This window comes from Muscardinus avellanarius (assembly GCF_963383645.1).
Source record: "Muscardinus avellanarius genome assembly, chromosome: 5".
NCBI lineage: Eukaryota > Metazoa > Chordata > Mammalia > Rodentia > Gliridae > Muscardinus > Muscardinus avellanarius.
The window spans coordinates 86,897,352-86,920,490 of NC_137790.1; the positions used below are offsets into that span (position 1 = coordinate 86,897,352).

General features: G+C 39.8%; 1 protein-coding gene across 2 annotated transcripts; it reads right to left on the reverse strand.

Annotated features, from left to right (window-relative positions):
* Positions 1 to 688: 688 nt before the first annotated feature.
* DNAJB11 (DnaJ heat shock protein family (Hsp40) member B11) lies at positions 689 to 18,344 on the reverse strand (the record flags this gene model as incomplete). Of its 2 annotated transcripts, XM_080696763.1 has the most annotated exons (10): positions 689 to 753; positions 1,958 to 2,117; positions 2,788 to 2,899; positions 4,181 to 4,238; positions 4,892 to 4,974; positions 5,457 to 5,599; positions 8,180 to 8,312; positions 10,021 to 10,118; positions 14,670 to 14,826; positions 18,277 to 18,344. In XM_080696763.1, 10 exons carry the CDS (start codon positions 18,342 to 18,344, stop codon positions 689 to 691), a joined length of 1,077 nt encoding a protein of 358 aa, XP_080552889.1. The 2 variants fall into 2 exon arrangements, with proteins under 2 accessions (XP_080552889.1, XP_080552890.1); XM_080696764.1 differs by lacking the exons at positions 5,457 to 5,599; positions 8,180 to 8,312.
* Positions 18,345 to 23,139: the final 4,795 nt, after the last annotated feature.

Consider the following 23,139-nt stretch of genomic DNA (forward strand, 5'->3'; position numbering starts at 1 on the left):
AGCCTTCCAATCAAGAGTTCAACCAAGATTACATATGTGAAAAGTACTTTCTACTTTTATTATTCTCAAATAAAATCAAAGAAAATATACTTTCTCAAGGACAATTAGATATCTGTGCAATCTTAATTCATGTACCCTAATCTCTAGACTTGTTTCTTCAAGCTTTTTGCTGGGAGATGCCACTGTGTTTAGTGAGGCACAGAAGCTGGATCCCATCACTCTTTTGCATGCTTGTGTGTCCATCTTGCTTGAAAGGAGAATACCCAAATAGCTCACAGGAGAAAAGAAACAGGAGTCAAGAAAAAAAATAACAACAAGATGTATTTAAAAACAGACTTCTCCAGTTAGCATTTTGAATGAAATAGCTAACAATTTTTTCCAACCCTTTGTATTATTTCATTTGCTCCTGGAGTCCTCTTGCAGCTTTAGTTCTTGAAACTCAGGTGGCAGCACCAGACATTGTATCCCCAAAGGGAGAGGTATTAGTTAACCATTTGCTGGTCATTCTTGTCTGAATGCAAATGAACAAATTCTTAAGCCCTCTTATTCATGTTAGGACCGTCATTAGGAAAAAAAAATTGAGCCAAACTTGCATGTTGAAAATAAAAACAAAAACACACAAAAACCCCTGCAGATAATAAATATCGCCGATTCGCTTATTTTCAACCAAGTCCAATTTTATTCACTCTTAATATCCTTGAAGTCCATTGTATACCTTCTGCACTGATCCTTGTTTCAGTAGCTGTTTGATACCTAAAAAGAGAATGAACACATGTCTACATTAACAAAATGTGACTTCCCTTGAGTTTAAAGAGCATGTGTCACCAGGCATGGTAGCAATGGTGGCATGTGCCTGTAATCCTAGCACTTGGGGAGCTGAGTCAGGAGGATCGCAATTTGAGACCAATGGATGGTAGCTTAGTGAGACCCTGTTTCAAAAAAAATAAAATAGGGATGAGGATGTAGCTTAGAGGTAGAACCCCTGGGTTTAATCCCCAATACAAAAAAAAAAAAAAACATTTTTCATGAGGTGGTTCACAAAAAGTCTTATGACAACTATGGCTCTGAATTAAATAAATAATTGCTAGTCTCCAACTTCATCACATGTGGGTATCTCTCCAAGATGACCCCTGATCTCTTTCTCTCAGGCCCACATATCACACACATCCCAACAAAACCTAGAAAATGAGAGCTGGGCATGGTGGCGCATGCTTGTAATCCCAGCATTTGGGAGGCTGAGACTGGAGGATCGCGGTTCGCAGACAGCCTCAGCTACTTAGTGAGGCTCTTTGCAAATCAGTGAGACCCTGTTTCAAAATGAAGAATTAACAATAGGGCAGGGGGTGTAGCTTGGAGGTCGAATACCCCTGGGTTCCATCCCCAGACCCGCAAAAAAAAAAAAAAAAAAAAAAAACCGTAGAAAATGAAAAATGAGAAGTGGTAATCCAAAGGGGGAAAACCCTCTCCACTAAGTCTTCTGGTTTTTCTTTGTTCTCTTTTTAGTTTTTGTTTCTTTACTATGTTTGTCTTTTTATTTTAAACCTCCAAACTGGGCCCTCTTCTTAACTGGTCCTCACAGACATCCACCCCTGAGTCTCGAATCCTCGTATTGTCCATCTCATCGTCTCATTCATTGTAAGTGATTCTGCTTCATTCCCACAACTCCATATTGCTCGCTGGGTTATTCCATTCACTCCACATTACTCCTTAGGTTTCAAAGTCCAGCTCACACAGCCTTCTAACACAGTGACAACAGGATTTTTATCGCTGCCTTTTCAGAGAAAGATAACTCATTATTATCCTTGTCTTCCACTAGCATTCTATCTTACCTTACCTTGTGCTCCGCTAGTTGAAATCTCCCATCACTGGAGGGTTTTGCTGTTATTACCACGCTGCCCTCATATACACATGCAACGTACACACGCACTTTCACTCACACACTCATTATATCCCATACCTTCTCTCGCTTCCTCTGTGAACTGTTCTTTTGGAAAATCCACATCAAAAGTGATTATCAAAGACCCCTTGATGTTGTTGTTGTCAAAGCTGGGGAGCCCTTCTCCTTTTTTCCATACCTTGGCTCCTGGCCTGGTGATCTTATCCCGGGAAATATGTACCTAGAAAGCAAAAGGAAATGTGCTGGAGCAGAACACACGCACCCAAAATACATCACAGCTTCTAGTACGCACTGAAGCACAAAGCTAATGCCGCAGCTTGACAAAGAAAAGATGAGGGGCAAGCAAAGGAAACCTCAATAGGATGAGAGCCAAAGAAATAAAGTTTTTAAAAATCAAAGAGAAACCAAACACATAGGCCAGTTAAAAAAATAAAAGTGCCGGGCGTGGTGGCGCACGCTTGTAATCCCCATGCTTGGGAGGCGGAGACAGGAGGATCGCGCAGGTTCGAAGCCAGCCGTGCTGGCGTAAGAGACCCTGTTTCAAAAATATAAAATAGGTCTGGGAGTGTAGCCCGGAGGAAGGAGGGCTTCCAGGAACCCCAGTACCACCAATAAATAAATAAATAAATAAATAAATAAATAAATAAATGTAAGGTGTTTGACAGTGAAAACTATGTGAACAAGTCTGTGGAAGGCTGCACAGTCAACTCTGAGTAGCTGAAATGTCTACAGCTCTGTTCCTGCTGGACGGTCACCAGCAGAGTGAAAAGAGAAAGCAGAATAAGAATCAGAAAAGAGTCCCTGTGGTTCTAAATTATTCAAGTGACTGAAATAAATCAAAAAGCACCCACATGAAAGCCTTTAAAGAGCAGGAAGATTGCTTTGTTTACCTTGTGACCATCCAAGTGAGTAATATCCATCTCAAAGCCAACCAGAGACTCCACTAATGAGATTGTCACATTTGTGTACAAATCATCTCCTCTCCTTTCAAATATCCGGTGTCTATAAAAAGAAAAAGGTAGAAGTAATTAACTTTGAACTCAAAAAGTTGTTAGAAAAATCTTGGAAAGTGATGAATGCCAATCTTTAAAACAACAAGCATTTATTAGACATGTCTTTGTGTATAGCATTAGTTGAGACAAAGTTATTCAAGTCTTATTAAGCTCTATTCTTAAGGAGCTTAGAGTCAACAGAAGCCAACACATGTAAGGAAGACTACCAGTTATTAAGTTATGGCAAAGAGAGAAAGACATTTGGCAGGAGTGCTGGACATTGGCACCAAGAATGGGTCCATGGATGTTTCCTGAGATGGGTTAGAGATGCAGATAAGGCCAATGAAGAGAAAGGGGAACAGGTGAAGTCAATTTTGGCAAAAGGGCTTGAGAAGGCACCAAGTTTATTCAGGGAACTGCATGTGTTCCAGTTTCTTTGGGAAGTGATAAGAAAGAATAGGGCAGAGAGAGAGAGAGAGAGAGAGAGAGAGAGAGAGAGAGAGAGAGAAGAGAAGAGGAGAGGAGAGGAGAGGAGAGGAGAGGAGAGGAGAGGAGAGGAGAGGAGAGGAGAGGAGAGAGAGAGAATATTTAATGTAAAGAGTGCTATGAGGGGAAAGTCAGAGGCAGAGGGGGACCATTTCTCCACACTCTAGTAGGAATCTTATTTCAGTGAATCCTTATATGAAGATGTATCACTGGTTTCCAACTGGTAACAAAAGAGAAATAATAAATGAGAAAGCCTGAGTCCTGGACAAAACAACCATCTCATTAGCACTTCTAAATGGAGAAGCTGTATATTATGTAATAGGAGTTTTCTACAGAAAAGTCATTTTTCTCTTTTTTTGTATTGGAGATTGAACCCAGGTGCATTCTCTCTATGAACTACAACTCCAGCCTTTTGAAACAGGATCTCACTAAACTGCTGAGGTTCTCACTAGTATGTCCAGAAGGCTGGGCCTGAAACCGTGATTTCCTCTTAGGCTCCCAAGTCCTGGCTAGTCCTAAACTAGCCATCGTGCCTGGCTAGTTTCCCTCTCTTATAGCTCCTTACTTTTCTCATCAATTCCTTCCTTCCAACATCTTTTAGGATTTGTAAGTCCTAAGTGAATAAATAACTGGGGCTAAATCTCAGGGTCCAGCCCTAAATTTTGAGCATTGTTTAAAAGAAATAAATAATTACTTACATATTATGGGCAGGAAATAGGAAAGAGTCTGAATGCATTATTTCTATAATCTGATGCACCTAAAAAGCAGAAGCTAAAGAGTCAGCCTCTAAAATTCAATTACTTACTTGACAACTTTGATTCGGAATCGTAAGTCTCCAGGTTCCCCGTCCACGTGAGGCTCACCTGGTCAGTGTAGATTATAGAATATGGGAAGTCACACAAGTGGAACACCAAACATCTATTTGGCAGTTGAGAGAATTTTCAAAACCACTACGCTACCTTAAGCATGGACTCTGTCAAGTTTCTCTGTGAAGGAGTGACTCTGCCTAGTTATATCAAGTTTCAGGTGATCCTCACTAGGATCACCTGAGCTTCAGACACCGCAATAAATAACTTGACGCATTTCTTATATAAAGAACGATTTACCGATTTCCCAAACCTTAAGTCTTAAAGCCTTTTTTCTTTTATAGTTTTAAGTTAAAATCCAAAGGCAGGGTCTGAGAACATTTTATTAATGCCCCAACTAGAGTTATATATCTTGTACACTGCTGAGTTAAAATTAATCAATTAAGGTCTGGATATGCTAAAATTTTATATAATTTAGGCCACAACAGTAACCGTTAGTCACGATATTCAGAGAATAAATAGTAATACTAATGATTCAGGTGATTAACTATACTGGTAATAAAAGACTTTCTGTATCCTAAAATTGGCTGGAGAGTATTAAAAATTATGTTTATTTACTTTGTAGTCATTAAAATACAGAGTGAGGCAGGAGTGAGAGGTATTCATAAGCAGAGAACAGAGATATAATGATAAAAACATCAATAGTTCACCTTCTCCAATAAAAGGGTACTCCATGCCATCTCTCACTCCAGGTTCGATTTCTACTTCCAGTGTTCGTTCTTCATTAACTAATCTGAGACAAAGGAAAGAGAAAAAAAAAGTACAAATGAGACCCCAGATACAGATAATTAAAATTTTATCCATTTTACCAGAGATTTTTGTTGGAAAACTGCCTCTACTTCACAAAGCTATAGAATATCTGTTCATATCTTCAACATGCCAAAATGGGTAAATGATTATATATTACATAAACATATAAGATTACTCTAATAGTTCAAATAAGAAGAAAATGAAACTTCAATGCTTGTTAAGTCTACTCAAAAATAAAGGGCATAGCATATCAGAAACATAAAATTCGTTTAGAAAAATAAAAGGAGACATTTAGAACAAATATTTTAGGAAGAAATTTTAAAAATGTACATTTCTCTGTTCTATCCTTTGGTGAAACACTTGTAGGAGTAAGGAAGAGCTGAGTATGGATGATTGGGATTTTATGAGACAAATGAGATTACGCAGGTTATCTCTTGGTAGAACCACAGGGGTGACTGCACTTACTTCACATTAGGGCACTCGTCGCAGACCACCTCCTGGGTCATCTGGAAGCGCCCTGGGCCCAGCTGTGTAGTCCGCATCTCTTGTCGACAGTTGCATTTCCGTTTGCCAGGAGCCTGCCTTGCCACAGGTTTGTTTCTAACTACCTAAGAAAGGCAAAAACAAACAGCCTTTAGTTTCCTCAGCAGATGAGAGGTCTGCATACAAGCCTGGACTGGAATTTCCCTTTCTCTAACAAGGTACCCCTCAGGGAGATCTAAAGCTGACAGAACTCTTTATAAAGAGCATAAATCAGTCCCCAGACAGGAATGAAACAAACACATACTTAAATGACTCAAGATCTGAAGTTGGAGGAGAGGGAAGCAAGAAAAAAAGAGAACAAGAAACTAAGGTGTATAATATCAACATTCCTAAGCCACAACTAAATGCTACTGAGTTAAAATGGTTCACAGGATTACTATCTCTTAAGAAAGCTGAGCTGTGCGATGCATAACCCCTGAAGAACAACCACAGCATTCAAAAGCTGCTAGGTGTTTACCATCTAAACCTATGATTAATGAAAGGCCTCCTTGTTTCAGGCAACTCGATCCAGGACTACTTTCCAGTGCTATCTCCATTCATATACCTTAACTTACAGGAAGAGACACAATGACCATTTCTTTGTAGTTGATTGCAATCAAACATCTGATTCCTCTAAGTATGGAAAATTAATATGTATAAAGAAATGTATTCCTGTTTTTGCTTAATCCAAGGTAATACCTCTCATGCTGCAGAAAGACACAAATACTTGGGGGAAAAAATTCCCTTATAGCCTACCAACATAAAAGCTCAGGTCAACAGAATAAATTACAGCAACAATAATAGAGCAATTTACAACACTCCCTATCTGCCAAGCAATAAATCTAAACACTTTTGCATATTTGCATATTAATTTCATCCTCACAACAACTTTTAGAGGTAGGTTACATATTATCTTCATTTTACAGGTAAGGTAACAGCAGCATATAAAGGTTAAAATGACCAAGGCCACAAATATAGGGCAGAGCCAGGACTGGAAAGTAGGCAATCTAGCTGCAAAGCCCATTCCAGAATTAAAAAAAAAAGATGAATAGCCTCATTTTAAGGATCTCAAACTTTAACTAGAAAATACGGAACAGTTTTCTCATTTAAGAGAATTTCTTTTTTTCTTCTTTTTTTGGTGGTACTGGGATTCCTAGAAACACTTCTACCTCCGGGTTACACTCCCAGACATATTTTATATTTTTATTTGGAAACAGAATCTCTTAAGCCAGTCAGGCTGGCTTCGAACCTGCGCGATCCTCCTGTCTCTGCCTTCCAAGCGCGGGGATTACAAGCGTGCGCCACCACACGCAGCGAGAATTTCTTAAATAAGACACAAACACCATAAAAGACTGAGAGATTTGACCACCCTCAAATTAATACTTCAGTTATTTAAAATAAATCTTATAAAAAGCTAAGTTATAAATTGGTAGGATATATTTATATTACATATAGCCAACAAGGAATTATTAGTAAGAATGAAGTGTTCTTAGAAATCCATTTAAAAAAGGGCAAAAGAGCCAAGGACATGAATGGGAATTTCACAAGACAGGAAACAAATATGGCCAATAAACATGAAGAGATGCTTAATCTAACTGGTAATTAAGAAAACACAAATGAAGATCATAATGAAATATTTTATACCTATTTGATGGGCAAATATTAAGAAATCTTATAATCCCAAGTATTAGAAAGAGAAATCTATAGGGTCACATAAACTGTTGGCAAAATTGTTTGCACAATCAATTTCAAAAGCAATACCATATAATCTTGTAAAATATAAACACTGGTTTATATTATCCAGCAATTTTACTCCTATGTATACCCACCCAGAAGATATTCTTGCTTCTGTGTACCTACAATAGGTACAAGAATGTTCATAAAAGCATTGTTTAGAATTGGAAAAAATAGCCGGGCATGGTGGCGCATGCTTGTAATCCCCGCGCTTGGGAGGCAGAGACAGGAGGATTGCACTGGTTCAAAGCCAGCCGTGCTGGCTTAGGAAACGCTGTTTCCAAAAATAAAAAAATATAAAATAGGTCTGGGAGTGTAGCCCGGAGGAGGGCTTCCAGGAACCCCAGTACCACCAAAGAGAGAGAGAGAGAGAGAGAGAGAGAGAGAGAGAGAGAGACGGAAAATTGGAAAAAATACCTAAATGTCATTTGGTAAATTATGGTGACTAAAATTTTATTAACCAGAATTACTGATATATATATATATATATATATAGCCTAGTAATATAACAGTAAGTGGAAAAAAGTCCTAAAAGATAATGAATGTTATAATACAATTTTTACAAATTCAAAACAATAAAAACATGCATTTTTCAGATATTCATAAACATATAATAAAACAAATAAGAATGATAAAAGAATAAAGGCAAAATTCAGGTAATAGCTCTAAAAAGATATGGGAGATGGAAGAGGAAGTAGTAAGTAGATTAATTCATGCTTTCATTTTTATTTAATTCTTGGGCTGAGTAGTGTAGTTTATAAAACTATGACAACAGTGCATCATAAACCAAAGGATTATAATTAATTCAATTTTCTGCATCAGTCACCTCCTCCCACATCCTCTAAAAAAGAAGATACAATGAAACCTCTAATATTTAGTTAGAAGTACAAGTTCTGGGAGCCAATATGAACAGCTGTATTGTTTGAACTTACTTCCACAAAATTTCCTGCATATACTTCTTCCAATGTTACTTCTAGGTCTACAATAATATCACTGCCTCTTGGAATATTTCTGTCTTGCTGACGAGGGGTTCCTCCAAACATAAAGCCAAAATCTCCAAAGAAGCTACAGATAAGTTAGAAATCATCAGAATAAGAAATGTAAATTTATGTGTCACAATTATTTTTCTTCACATGTATAAAATACTGCTTCCTACCAACACATTGTACAAAACTGAAAGACATTTTTAATAGATTAGGGTGACATATAATACACAATTTTATTTATCAACTATGTTGCAACTATATTCCTGCCCACCACAAAAAATTGACTTTTTAGCTGGGCGTGGTGGCGCACGCTTGTAATTCCCATGCTTGGGAGGCGGAGACAGGAGGATCGCGCAGGTTCGAAGCCAGCCGCGCTGGCTTAAGAGACCCTGTTTCTAAATAAAAAAAGTATAAAATAGGTCTGGGGGTGTAGCCCGGAGGTAGTAGGGCTTCCAGGAACCCAGTACCAAGAAAATAAAATTGACTTTTTAATACAATATAATCCATAGAGAGTACACCACATACGTAGACAATATGCCAATGAAGTCAGTGTTGGATTCAACCAATAATACAACAATCTGTTTCAGTACTAAGGAAAATCCAGATATGATGAATTTATTGAGAAAAGTTATAGTATGCACAACCTGTATAGTACTGAACTTAGTGGTGTAAGGAATTTTTAAGGGTAATTTTGAATAAAGAGGCTACTACTCAATACAAAAAAATCTTGGGTATATACTTACACTCTTTTTTTTTTTTCTTTTGGTACTAAGGATTGATCCCAAGGGCATTCTACCTCTGAGCTATACCCCTAGCCCTTTTTATTTTTCATTTTGAAACAGGGTCTAATTTGCTGAGGCTATTCATGAATCTGCAACCCACCTGTCTCAGCCTTTGAAGTACTGAGATTACAGGCATGAGCCACCACACCTGGCTAAAATTAAATGTTTTAAGTAACAAAAGAACCACTTGGAAATGAATAAAAAAAATGACCTTCATTTGTGCAGGTATTCTAATCTTAATGTTAGCTTCTGGTATAATTAAGAAGCATAGTATTGATGACAGCTATATAACTCCCTATCCTATCAACCAACCCGGGTAAATGTATTCTTGAATTTCAAAAGCAAGAAAGGAGGAGGATGGGGTGGGTAAGGCTTTTCTCTTTCTGAGATCCCTAGGTAGCACTTTCAACAGCGAACAGACACTTTCTCAGTAATTTGGCTAAAACAGCCAAATTAATCCTGGGGAAGAGGAAGACATTCCAATCATTTCATAGTCCTAAAAGTCAACATCACCCCAAAACACTAAGTGGAGAAAGCAATTGTGTGCAACAGTGATTCTTATTTCTTTAGGGGGAGGGTTGACAGAATCCTTTGAGAATCTGAAGAAAGATGAACCCTTTCCTTGTAAAAATGCAGATTCTAACATCTTTTTATTTATACCTCCAGACCTGAACTCCAGATTAAAATGGTATTATAGTATACAGAGATTCAAATGTCAACAACTAGGGGCTTAGAGAGGAGAGGTGTTCATATTCTAGCCATCTAGCACTTCCAAAAAGCCATGTGCAGCAGGAGATAAAGAGCCTCCACGTAATTCTTTCCCCAACTGTGTAGTTATCATAACCATCCCTCTGTTGTTCACAGGATGAAAGAAAAATAGCTCTAGGTACAGAAGTAGGTCTCTCTCTCTCCTCCCCATCCCCCTTACAAGAATAATTTTGCTCATTACTCAATAAATGATCCATTCTCCGACACTAATCCTTGGAAGATGGGTAAATTACTTACTGTGAAAAAATGTCTCCATGGGAGCTCTGATGACCATCTTTTAATCCTTCTTCACCATAAGTATCATACTGTTTCCGTTTTTCACTATCTGACAGAACCTGGGAATAAAAGCCAGTGAAGGAATAGATCAAACTTGGTAATATTCAATTATGAAACATTCATATTTATAATTGTTTTTCACTCTGATACTGTATACAGGATTTCAGGGAAATGTAGTTTCCATTAGGTGTGATATCAGAGCATATTTAGAAAGTCATTTTTTCTAACAGACTACTTTTTTGGGGCGTTGTCCATTCCACATTGCTTAATTGATGTTTTTAAAGTTATTAAGCCTTGCCTAGTAACTTAAAATTCATATTTGAGCAATGTGGCCATGAAGGTTGGAGTCCCAGGAACGAGGTGAAATGGATTGCCCAAGTTTATTTTTCATGAAGTTTAACTCCAGTGCTCATGCTACTAACCATTACGCTGGGTTCTCTCTCTCAAATATAAATTAGGGTATGTCTATGACAGAGTGTCATCAGTGATAGAAGCACTAAATTAGGACAGCCTTAAAAAATTTTGGCCCAAATGTTCAACACACACACACACACACACACACACACACACACACACACAACCAGTATACACACACATTAGGAAATTGGTAAGTCAAAGCAATAGGACGATAGGTCCTTTAATGACATCTATATTGTTATAGTTTTCATAGTTTGGTATATGTAGAAATCCATTTGTAGAAGGATATTCTCTGCCAAATATAATAAAATCCCGAGTTCACAGTGTGAAGAGTAATAGAAAACACTATTCTATGAAGGCCGCTTAAAGTCAATTTCACAGTTTGAAAAGAATTTTTGAAATTTTAGAGGTTTTAAAAAACCAAATACACACTCATGGTTATATTTCATCTCATTTAGCCCATTCTCTGTATGATACCCAAGAATATAAAGACAAAAAGGGTTCCTTACTCTTTAAGACCCTGTTTAAAAACAAAAAATAATAATAAAAAAAATAGGACTGGAGGTGTAGTGCTGCCTGGGTTCAACCTCCAGTATCCCCTCCCAAAAGTTTTCCTTTTATTTACAGCAAGCTGAGGTATATGTGCATATTTATAGTTACTTTTGAAAATTAAATAGTTTTAAAGTCTCCTTCTGATAATGTATAAACTGTTTAGATGACAAATTAAAAGAGAAATTTATTTCAAAACAACAACTTTGGTAGCGTGATTAAAGTCAGGCTGGAAGTAAATGGGGATTGTTGACCTAGCAACAACAACAATAACAGCAACAAAAAAGGAAGACCTGATTGGCATGAGGGTCTGAAAGCTGTGCAAAGAGCCATGGCAACCAAACATTATTTATATTTAGAAGGATACAAAGTAAGTGTACAAAAGAAATCAAAAGAAATGAGCTTTGTGTGTGTGTGTGTGGTACTGGAGATGGAACCCAGATACATTCTACCTCTGAGCTACATCTCCAGACCTATTTTTTATTATTTTGAAACAGGGTCTCACTGAGTTGCAAAGGGCCTCACCAAGTAGTAGCTGAGGCTGTCCTCAAATACTCCTGTCTCAGCCTCCCAAATGCTGGGATTAGAAGTGTGTAGCCACATTGCCCGGCTAGAAATGAACATTCTTAAAAGCTAAGACAGATAAGCTAGTTCAGAAGTAACCACACTATGATAAACCAAGGTGATAAAAAGGGATATTTGAACAAATATCCTTAGGAAATAGATACTTTGGGCCAGAAATGGTGATGCACACCTGTAATCCCAACTACTTGGGAGGCTAAGGCAGGCAGATCATAAATTCAAGGTTAGACTGGGAAATGTAGCAAGACTCAATCTCAAAATAAAAAAAATAAAAATGGCTGGGGATATAGTTAGCAGTAGAGCACTTGCCTAGCATGCAAGAGTCCCTTGGGTGTCATGCCAAAAGGAGGGGTTTAATAAAAAAGAAAGAAAATAGGTACTTTAGGGAAGCAGAAATGGGTAGAGTTGATCTTTAAAAAAAAAAAAAAAAAAAAAAAAAAAACTCTTATTATTACAAAATCTGGACTCCCAGTACTTTATTTTTAAATCTACTTTTTCTGATTTTGTCTAAACAAAGAAATGTACCCCTGCATTTGGTTTTATAAGAAAATACCACATCAAAACCCCCAAAGACCAGTTTTAAGCAAGCTTATGTTTAGCTAGCAGAAGCTTCCAGAATAATTTCCCAATAAAACTACCTGTAAAGTCTTCTATCATTTACTTCCTCTTCATTTTCCTTCTAAGGAATGCAATTTTATTCCTTGGTCTTAGAAATTGTTATTTTAGTTTTGAAATGGGACCTTACTATGTTGCCCAACCTGTTCTTGAACCCTGGGCTCAAGTGATTTTCCTGCTTCACCCTCTCAAGTAGTTGGGACTATCGGCAAATGCTATCACATCCAGGCCTTTTTTTTTTTGCAGTACTGGGGATGGAACCTAGGGGAATTCTACATCCCAGCTACACCCCCAGTCCTATTTTTTTAGTCTTTTTAATTTTGCAACAGGGTCTCACTGAGTTACGAAGGACCTCGCTAAGTAGCTGAGGCTGTCCACGAACTGCGATCCTTTGGTCTCCACCTCCTGAATGCTGGGATTACAAGCATGCGCCACCATGCCCAGCCCAGGCTCTTTTAGTTTTAAAAGAAAAAAAAAAAAAAACAAAGATTCTTAGTTGACTGGCCAACTAACATGCAGATTCTCACCTAATTAAAATGCAGAAGTAATATCAGTTCAGTAGAGAAAACAAATTTGTATTCACAAGACTTTTAACCTTGTACTGAAATTCTGATTTGTGAGTGCTCATTTATCTAGAGCAAAAAGTTACCAACCTTGCCTGATAAAATAAAAAAAACATCTAATCTAAAGTAGAGAACAGACTTCAATTTCATAAATGATATAGTCTGCCTAGGTCATAAAGTATATAGTAGATTCTTTACAGAGCACAATAAATTCAGCTTCCCTAGAAAATATTTTTGTGTAGAGGGTTCCTAGAAAACAATGAGACTATTATTCATGGGAAATACAATGCAAACTATGGAATCCATATTATCAATAAGGAACACAATATTACATATAATTCAAGAGGGGTCATCAATATTCTCAAGTTTACTTATGAACCCTGGGTTAAGAATTTTTGTCCAGTAGGCTCCCTGAAGGTGCAGAGAAGGGGGACCCCATTAGTTCTGTGGTTGACATAGAAATAAGACACTATCTCAGTTTAGTAGTTTCCTTGACTTAGAGGTCCTGGGATCTCTTCCCTTTAGTTTCTTTGTACAACTAAAATATTTTCTTAGATTTGTTTCCAGCTTTTTCACTATGCAGGGTTTTAAACCTGAATTTAGGAATTTTAGCTCCGCAACTTTTGGAATTAATTTTTTCTGTGCCTTTTAACAAATAGAAATAAAAATATGCTTAACTCTGCTGTACTCCAGGCTGTTCTAGTGAGGATTAAATGAAATTATACACACAAAAAATTCAACCTCTACATTAGACTATAAATTCAATCTATACCTGTGTACTACTTGATCTGGATAAAAAAATAAATCTAATTTAATTACTTGTCCAAACTTCTCCAATTGGGAGAATTTATACAAAAATCTCTATTTCCAACTTTTGAAAAATTACAAGTCTGGCAACACAGTGTTTGCATTTGCATATGGCAAGAATTGCTGGGGATGAGTAACATCGGCTCTCTTGCCAGAGGCTTCAGTTTGACAGTCTTCATCAATCTCTATTCATTGCTAAGATGTAGGCAGGCTATTCATTTTCATGGACATTCATATTTTTTATATCCCAGAATATCTGCTTATTTTAAACCCTTGCCTGTTATTTGTCTGGTCCATATGGGCATGTACGTTTGCAACCCTCATTGAAGTTTTTTGTATCTCCAAAACTGATAGATTGATATATCAATCAGTTAATCTACTATTACTTACTTTTATTCAGTGTGTGTGTGTGTGTGTGTGTGTGTGTGTGTGTGTGTGTGTGTGTGTATGTGTGACTGAGGGTGGAACCCAGAGGCTTTCTACCTCCGGGCTACACTCTCAGATCTATTTTATACTTTATTTGGAAACAGGGTTTCACTAAGTTGCTGAGAGCCTCACTAAATATCTGAGGCTGGCTTGCGCTGAGATTATAAGCATGCACCACCATGCCCAGCTCTTATTCATTATTTTTCAATGCTACTCCCTTTATTGAAAAACAAATGAAAAAGGCTAGAAATGACATCGACTAACAAGAATGTAATATCTAATAAAATACAGCATCAAGTACTACTTTTTAACGTGTGTGTGTGTGTTACTAGGGATGGAACCCAGGGGCTTTCTACCTCCTGGCTACACTCCTAAACCTATTTTATATTTTATTTGGAAACAGGGCCTCACTAAGTTGCTGAGAGCCTCACTAAGTAGCTGAGGCTGGCTTCGAACCTGTTCGATCCTCCTGTCTCAGCCTCCCAAGTACTGGGATTACAAGTGTGCACCACCACGCCTGGCAATTGCTTTTACTTTTATCATCTACCTGATTCTGATTAGAAATGACCCGAAGAAGGGTTTTTTTTTGTGTTGTATAGCCTTTCCTATAACCTAAGTTCTGTTCATACTTTATCCTTTTTCTTGACTCACCTCATAAGCAGCACCCAGATCCTGAAATTTCTCCTGGGCTTGTGGATCATCAGGGTTCCGGTCAGGATGAAGCTGCAGGGCTAGTTTCCTGTAGGCCTTTTTAATATCTTTTATAGAGGCACTTCGAGGTACTCCTAAGATCTTATAGAAGTCTCGCCTGGGAAAAGGTGAGAAAATAATTATTAAAAAGAGTTATACATTACATTTTTTAAAGTGAAAGAGATTTTCCCCCTTTACATTTAGGTCTGTGTATAAGCAAAAAAAACAAAAAAACAAAAAACAAAAAACTCAGGTGTATATATGTCTCTCTCTCTCTCTCTCTCTCTCTCTCTCTCTCTCTCTCTCTCTCTCTCTCACACACACACACAAAAAAAAAAAAATTGACTATAAAGAGAACACACCAGAATTTGAAATGAAGTAATCACAGTTAGATAACGTACTTTTGGGACAATGCTAGATTGTTTAAAACATCTTGGCACTCTTCTTTCAAACTATCTTCAGTCAAGAAATCATTTTTTAATGGTTACATGTTATTTCTGTGAAATAACCAATATCCAATTAACTCTCCCCTTTTCCCTATGCTAATTCAAGATGATTTTTTACTTTTTCAGAGGTCAAACTACTTCAAAGAATGGTTTTCTTTATTTGAAAAGATTATGTCCCATAAATAGTCTAATACTAACACTCTTGAATTGTTAGAGAAAGTGACTGAAATTTTCAGAGGGCAAAATAAAGGGTAAGCCAAAGCCTATCCAGATGGGCATTATTCTGTCTTCAGAATACAGAATAATGCCCATCTGAATCTATGGATTATAACGTAATCTTTCATTCATTTTCAGCAGTTATACTAGTTTGTCTAGATCAATTCTTTATTATAGACAGCTTCTAGAGTCCCCATGCAGGAGCCTGTATGTCTCAGAAACTAAAACTATGCATAGGGCATGAAATGGGAGATAAGATGGCCAGTGGATCTCCTTGCCAAGGTTGATGCTGGAATTCAATTAATCTTAAAGGGATTTCTGTCAGATGTGGTAATGGAAAGAGAGAGATAAAAATAAACTTTCAGGACAAGGGTCATATCCAGCCCATCAAAGAGGTTAATTAATATTAATTGAATAAAATGAATACATAAGAACACTCACAAAAAATCATTTCTTTTCATAAAGTAATTTTAGCCATCAGAATTTTTTCTGAAGATGAATTTTTTTCTCAACAATGGGGAAGGAAAGTTATTTACAATAGAGACTCACTTAGTAGTGGCACTTTAAGAATGTATCAGTGGGAAATGCATGAGAGTACCAAGACCCAGGTGATATATGACATAATATTTTTAAGGTTATTTCATATGTTCTTAGACACACTTTAGAAAATAAGCATTTAATTATTTAATCTAATTTTTCATATTTTATTTTATTTATATGTGGAACATACTGAAAATGGTGTACATTTAGATTGTGCTTCATGCCCTCTCCCCCCCTTTCCCCTCACCCAATAATGAGTGTCCAGGTTAACCATGCTATATTCATACTTTTATATATATTCGGATGTAACTCCTCCATTGAACAACCTCAGCTTTCTTCCTCTCCTATCCTTCCATTCTAGCTTTGCTGAGATTTCCCCTCCATTATCTGGAGTCCCTCTGGTATTACCACTACTCCCTAGCTTGGTGATATTAGAGAAAACATATGCCCCTTCTCTTTCTGTGCTTGACTAATCTCACTTAACATAATGCTTTCCAGTTCTTTCCATCTTCTTGCAAATGCTATTATTTTATTCTTCTTTATAGATGAAGAGAATTCCACTGTGTGTATTTCCCATAATTTAGCAATCCATTCATCTGTTGATGGAGACCTAGGTTGGTTCCATATTTTGGCTATTACAAATTGTGCTGCTATGAACATGGGTATGCAAATGTTACTGTGGTTCTTTGATTTCAAGCCCTTTGGAAAGATACCCAAGAGTGGTATAGCTGGATCAAATGGTGGATCTATTCCCAGTTTTCTAAGGAATCTCCACACTGATCTCCATAGCGGCTGAACTAGTTTGCACTCCCACTAATAGTGTAAGAGAGAGTAAGAGAGTGTAATTTTTAAAAAATTATCACCCACAAATTCCATGAGAATGAACTAGGAGCTTTCCTCTCCATCCCCCACACTTGTGAAATCTTGACATCTCTTGAGATGGAAACTAAAATATTAATGAAGGGGCCAACTGCCTAAAGAGTGAGGCTTACTTAAGAATATGCTTCATATAAAAAATGGTAACAGCTCAGAAAAATGCAGGGAAAAGATGACTGGCACAGGTCAGAATCAACAGTATAGTCTCTAAGAGACTTCTTTATTAATGCCTTAGGTTTGTAGCTGTAATACTAAAAATACTTATCTCAGTGTTTCCTAAACACCTTAGGATACTTGTGGCTTTAAGTGTAAATATTACTAAGAAAACCATACTAAAAGAACAATAAAGTATTATCTAGAAGTCAATTCTAGAAATATAAGATGTTTCACAAGAAAAAAAATAACAAGTGCAAACATTATGTAAAAGGTAAAAACTTTTAAGAGAACACACACTTAAATTTTCAAGCTATGCTAGGTAGTACCTTCCCCATTTAGAACAACCTATAATTTTTCAGAAGCTGAGACCTATTTCTTGCATTCTATAATATCATCCTGGTATACCATATCCTGAGTCACTAGGATTATAGGATCATGCTTTCTATGGAAGACCCTCAAGAGTCCATCTGCTCCTACTCCTTGTGAAAGGGTGGCACAATATTATCCTCATGTTACAGAAGAGAATTTCTATGGTTCTTTCATGGTTACATGATTCATAAAGGGGTGAGGTACCCACTTTACTACCTGTTGGTGAACTGCTCTTTCCACTCATAACATTTGGTTTCTCAAGAAGGTACCATGGAGAGAGACAGTGAGGCATGATGACAGCTTAGGCTCATAGCTCAAGAAGCTGCGAAGTACAAGGGCTCCCTCTAAAGGGTCTTCTTATTGGCTCAATTTAACTACCTTCACCCCCAGTGTGGTTCCCTGCTCTTCTCACTTGGCCTGGCATCATAATCCACTCACTTTTATGTCAGTCCCTTAATGGCTTGTCGCAGACCAGACATTTACAACGTCCTCTGCTCCAGCCCAACAGGGCACAAAAATCCACCTTCTTTGACCAAAGGTGTGGCCATTGCCTCCACCTGGGCCTAGCACTGTCTCTATCTTCATTACACTCCAGAGCCCCATTCCTTCCTCAGTTCTGGGTGACACTGCTTTCGCTCACAATCACTTTCTTCCCCCTGAAACTCTCTCCAACTGTTTTGTTTGGCACTACATCCAACTTCCTCTCTTCTGGGCAAATCTAGGTCTACGGGGCCTCTGGATCTAAGGTCTTCTCACGTGTTGTCACCCTAGGATCTTCACGGACTCCACTAGTCTGCCCCACACTATAATTCCCTCCGTTCCACCGCTGCACCTCCGAGATGACCCTCTCCTCTCCTTCAGCCGGGCCATGCTGCTTCCCCCAGCCCCTCCTCAGTGCCCACCCTGCCTCCTCCCCAGCAAAGGCTGACTCTCAGGCCCTGGGCCCGCAGGTGCCTTTTCCTCACCCGGCGATCACGGCCCCGATGAGGTACAGCAGCAACAGGCAGAAGGTGCCCAGGTTCTGTGGGGCCATGGCTCCTCTGTGCCGCCCCTGACCCCTCACAGCCTCCGCCGCCGCCGCTTCGGCTCGCTGGCACTCCTGGCCCTGGGAGGCCGCCTCGCGCCGAGGGGTTCCTACTAGGTCCAAAGACAGCTGGCTTGCCCCCTCCTCTGCTAGTCCACTTCCCGGGAGTCCTGAGTCCCTGTGAGAGAAGCCCCCAGCAGGCGACAGCCAATCACTGCTCGGGACATCACACGCGGTCGGCACCTCGGAGCCAATCAGCGCAGTACACTTCACCTCCGAGGCGGTGAGGGCAGCCAGTAAGGCTTCGGAACTGCAGTCGCAGCTCTTGGCCAATTAGAAGAGGTAACGTCATAGAACTGCGCCGCCACCGGAAGCCACTCAGACTCGGCTCGGCGAGTCAAAGAAAATTACGTCGTAGAGGCGGGAGCTAAGTGAGGGCTCCTCAGACACACGCAGTGCTCCGCTTTCTCGGAATTTCACCAATCACGAGGCTTCTCCATCATCACCAACCAATTACGGGAAAGAGGTTTTAGCTTGGTTAGAAGTCTGGAAATTTCACCTTGCGCTGCACGCGGGAATTAGGCGCGGAGGGAAGAAGGCTGGAAGAGCGGAGACAAGTGACTCTATCTGTACTAAGGACGCATTGCTTAGGAGATCTTACTTTATGATATTCTGACAACCCCATAAGCAGTTGACTCGGTTTTCTAGAAAAGAGGTCTTACAGAAAAGCGACCGTGGAGACAGATGAACTTAAGTTCCGATTCGTCTTCCAGCACTTCACAGCGGTGAGGCCCTCCCCACTCCCCAATCCGAGCCTGTTTCTTTATTAACAAAACTAAGATCCAGCACTTACTGAAAGTGCTGTGAATTTTAATGAGAATCAAAATATGTGCATTGTCTATCACAGTTTCATATAGCACGCAACAAATACAAACTTACACTTACGAGCAGAACTCTTAATTTTTCCGTTTTGCTTATCACAATAAATGCACCGCCTGATTGTTTAGGACAAAACTCTTAAGTGCCTTGATTTGTTTCCTGTATATCCATCCAAATCTTTATCTTTCAACTATATCTTAAATATATTCCATACATCACCATTAGTATGTATCTGGGCCAGGTCACATCATCTCTTACTGGGAAAGCCTCGGAACTGATCTCCCTGCCTCCACTCGTACTATCTGATTCTTAATATCTTAACATAATATTTTAGTATATATCTCATGATTTTTAAGCATGCCAAATCCATAAAACCCTCTAATGGCTTTTTATTGCACTTAGCCTAAAATGCCAACTCTGCTAACTTATAAAACCTTTTATGATCTGTACTCCCACCTATTATAGAATACACCTTTCCGTGTTCCAGAACAGCTGGATTTCTTTCTTTTTTTTTAAATATACTAATATCCTGGGGCTTTTGTGCTAGCTGTTCCTTCTGTCTCACTCTTCCCTCCCTCAGCCTAACTGGGTGACTTTTCTTTTTTTTAATTCATCTATTAGCTTAAATGTTACTACGTAAGATTTCCCTGTCCAATCAATCAAATCAGTCCTGATAAGTTCCTTATAGCACTTTATTATATTTACATTCTTGACCTCCACACTCACACACTGAAATGTCAGTTTTGTTAGAGCACAAATCTGGACAATTTTGTTCGCAGCTGTATAGAACAGCACCTTAGAACAGTGCCCAGGGAAATGGTGCTTAAGTATATTTGACTGTAATCTTCATGAATCTGGCTTATTCTGCAGGCCCCAGTTCAAATTCAGCGCTACAAAGTGGCCTTTTCTGGTGTCTTCCTCATCTTTATAACATTATCTGAAATGTTCCTTTTTCTTTGTTTGTTCTTTTGTTTCTATGGTACTAGGGATTGAACTCAGAGGCATTCTATTTCTGAACTGCATCCCCAGCCCTTTTTTATTTATTTTGAAACAAGGTCTCACTGGATTGCTGAGAGTCTTAAGTTGCTGAGGCTTATCTTGAACCTGCAGTCCTCTTGTCTCAGCCTCACAAGTACTCGGATTACAGGTATGTGCTACCACATATGGCTAAATTATTCTATTTCGTAATATGTATTGGTTTCCCTATTAAACTGTACACCCCTAGGAAGCAAGGACCTTATCTTGTTTTATTCACTACTGTAACCTAATGTCTAGCACTGTGTCTAGGTGCTCAACAAATAATTATTGCTGTTGCAGAAAACTAAGGTATAGGTTGGGGAGATAGTTCAGTGGCAGAGCACTCGCCTGGCATGTGGGAGCCCTTGGGGCCTAGTCCTGGAAATGGGGTGGGGGGTATTAAGAGAGAGATGATAAAATTTGCTCAGTTCTTGAACTAGTAGATGACACAGCTTGTATCCTAACCTAGGGCAGTTTAAACCTGAAGCCCCTGCTTTCAGGAAGATGCTTAGTTGGAGAGAGAAGCCACCTAAAAATTGAACTATTGCAATTCTTTATTCTAGTTGACCTTTGTATTTCTCACATCCACAGATTTTTTTTTTTTTTTTCAGTATTAGAGATTGAACCCAGGGGCATTCTACCTCAAAACTACACTCTCAAGCCTGTTTTTTATTCTTTATTTTGAAACAGGGTTTCACTAAGTTTTGGGGGGGCCTCACTAAGTAACTGATGCTGGCGTTGAACCTGTGATCTTCCTGGCTCAGCCTTAAGTACTGAGATTACAAACAGATGCTACCATGCTCGGTTAGAAGGCAGGAATGTTCAGCAATCGTGGCATGAAAGTTTAAATAGTGTGATGTCTTCTGCTGGGTGGAATCCGAAAAGGAAAAAAAAAAAAATTTCCTGAAGGCTGTAACATGGCAGGATAGAAACAGAGTTAAGGAAGCAACTGAGGGGGCCGAGCCGGGGGAGGAGTGGCACTCACTTCAGCGTCCTTTGGAGATCTTGCTTCATTTTCTTGCTGTGTGACCTTAGGAAAAACCTTTCTTTGCTTTGGTTTCCTGTCAGTAAAACAAATGTGCTTAACTTCCTAGACCTCATGAGAAGACTGGGATAATACAATACCAGTGATTTACACAGTGCCTAGCTCATAGTAAGCGCCCCATAAATGTAAACTATCATCGTTACCAGTCAAGGCATGCTAACTTTATCACCAGCCTTTGCAGATCACAGTTTTATAAAGCAGTAGAGAAGTTCCTACTTCTCTAGGTTGAAAGGCAAGATACCAGAAAGAAATGGGCCTGGCCCAGGTTCCCAACATCTTGGTCTCTTAAGAAGCCACGTTAGAGCTGGGTGTGGTGATGCACGCCTGTTATCCTGACATGAGCAAACACAGTAACTTCTGTGGGTTCTTGGCTTCCGTGGAGAAAAGAATTTCAACGCATGCCAGTAAGAGATAAAGACAGAGGTTTTAATATAAGTAAAGATACATGTTCAGGGGCAACATGGGCCATCTGGAAAGCACGAGAGCCGTGGCAGGGAGAGGGCAGGAGCTGCCTCAGAGTGGCCCAAAATCTCTCAGAATGGCTAAGACTGGCCCTAAAAAGAATGGCAAAGAGCTCATCTGAGGTCTACTTCTTACATGAGAGCCCTCTAGAGAGTGGGTGGTCAGGGACACATGGGATGAAGGCCTCCTTCTTTGAAGGTTTTTGGTTCACAAAAGTTGAGCATTCCTTTGAGTTGGGACTCTGAGGGAGCTGGGTTTCTTTTAGCAAAAAGTGACTTTTTTGAGGATCTGCCTGGATGCAAAGGGAACTCTACAAAAGAGGAAGCTCTTAGGTTTTAATTGCCTCAAGGATTTCCTGAGCCAGCCTATTTTGATAGTGTGTGGGCCTGGCTTTTTAAGAATAACCAATCTCCGTTAACCGAAGACTTCAGATTTTAAAACCATATCTTCCTTCCCTTCCCAATGCGTCTCCTTTCTACCTAAAATTTATTTATTTTATTCTTCCTCAGCAATTCTAGTACTTGGAAGGCTGACACAAGGGGATCGCAGGTTCCAGCACAACCTCTGCGAGTAGTGAGACTCGTCAACCTAGGGAGACCCTGTTTTAAAAAGGGGAGGGGGGGGCTGGGCGTGGTGGCACAGGCTTGTAATCCTCGCGGTTGTGAAGCAGAGACAGGAGGATCGCGCAGGTTCGAAGTCAGCCTCTCTGGCTTAAGAGACCCTGTTTCCAAATAAAAATGTAAAAAATAGGTGTCTGGGAGTGTAGCCCGAGAGTTTCCAGGAACCCCAGTACCACACACAGAAAAAGGACTAGGGGTGTATCTTGGTAGAATGCCCCTGGGAACAGTACCATTTAAAAAAATAACAATAAACTAAAAAAAAAAAAAAATGCGGTACCAAGGCTGCCTGGAAGGCGGGCGCGCGCCGGCCGCTCTAGCCGCGGTCCTCCGCGCTCGGTGGTGCCGGCCGCGCGCCTGCGCAGTGGGCTCGCGGCGCGGGAGGGGGGCGCTGCGGTGCGGACGGTTCTGCCTTCGCAGGTAACCGCGGTGGGCGCTCGAGGGAGGGCCGGCTCGGGGAGGGTGTGCTGGATGGGCCAGGCCCCAGGCGGGGTGGCTGGCTTCCCTCGCCGCGTCGAAGGCCGCAGCAGAACCCGTCAGCGCAGGTGTCGGGCCCCCCAGGGCGGGCGGCGGCGGCCCGCGCTCCCGCCTGGACAGCCTGAGGAAGAGCCCCAGGGTGTGTGTCAGGAATCGGGCCCTCCCGAAAGTTAGAATAGAGGCTCATCCTCACCCTCTGGCTTTTGCACACTGAAAGAACAGGAGCTGAGCACCCCATGAGCCGTCTGTTTTTATTTTGGAAAGAACTAAGGTCTTCCTCATGTGCCTTCCATCGTGTAGTTGCACT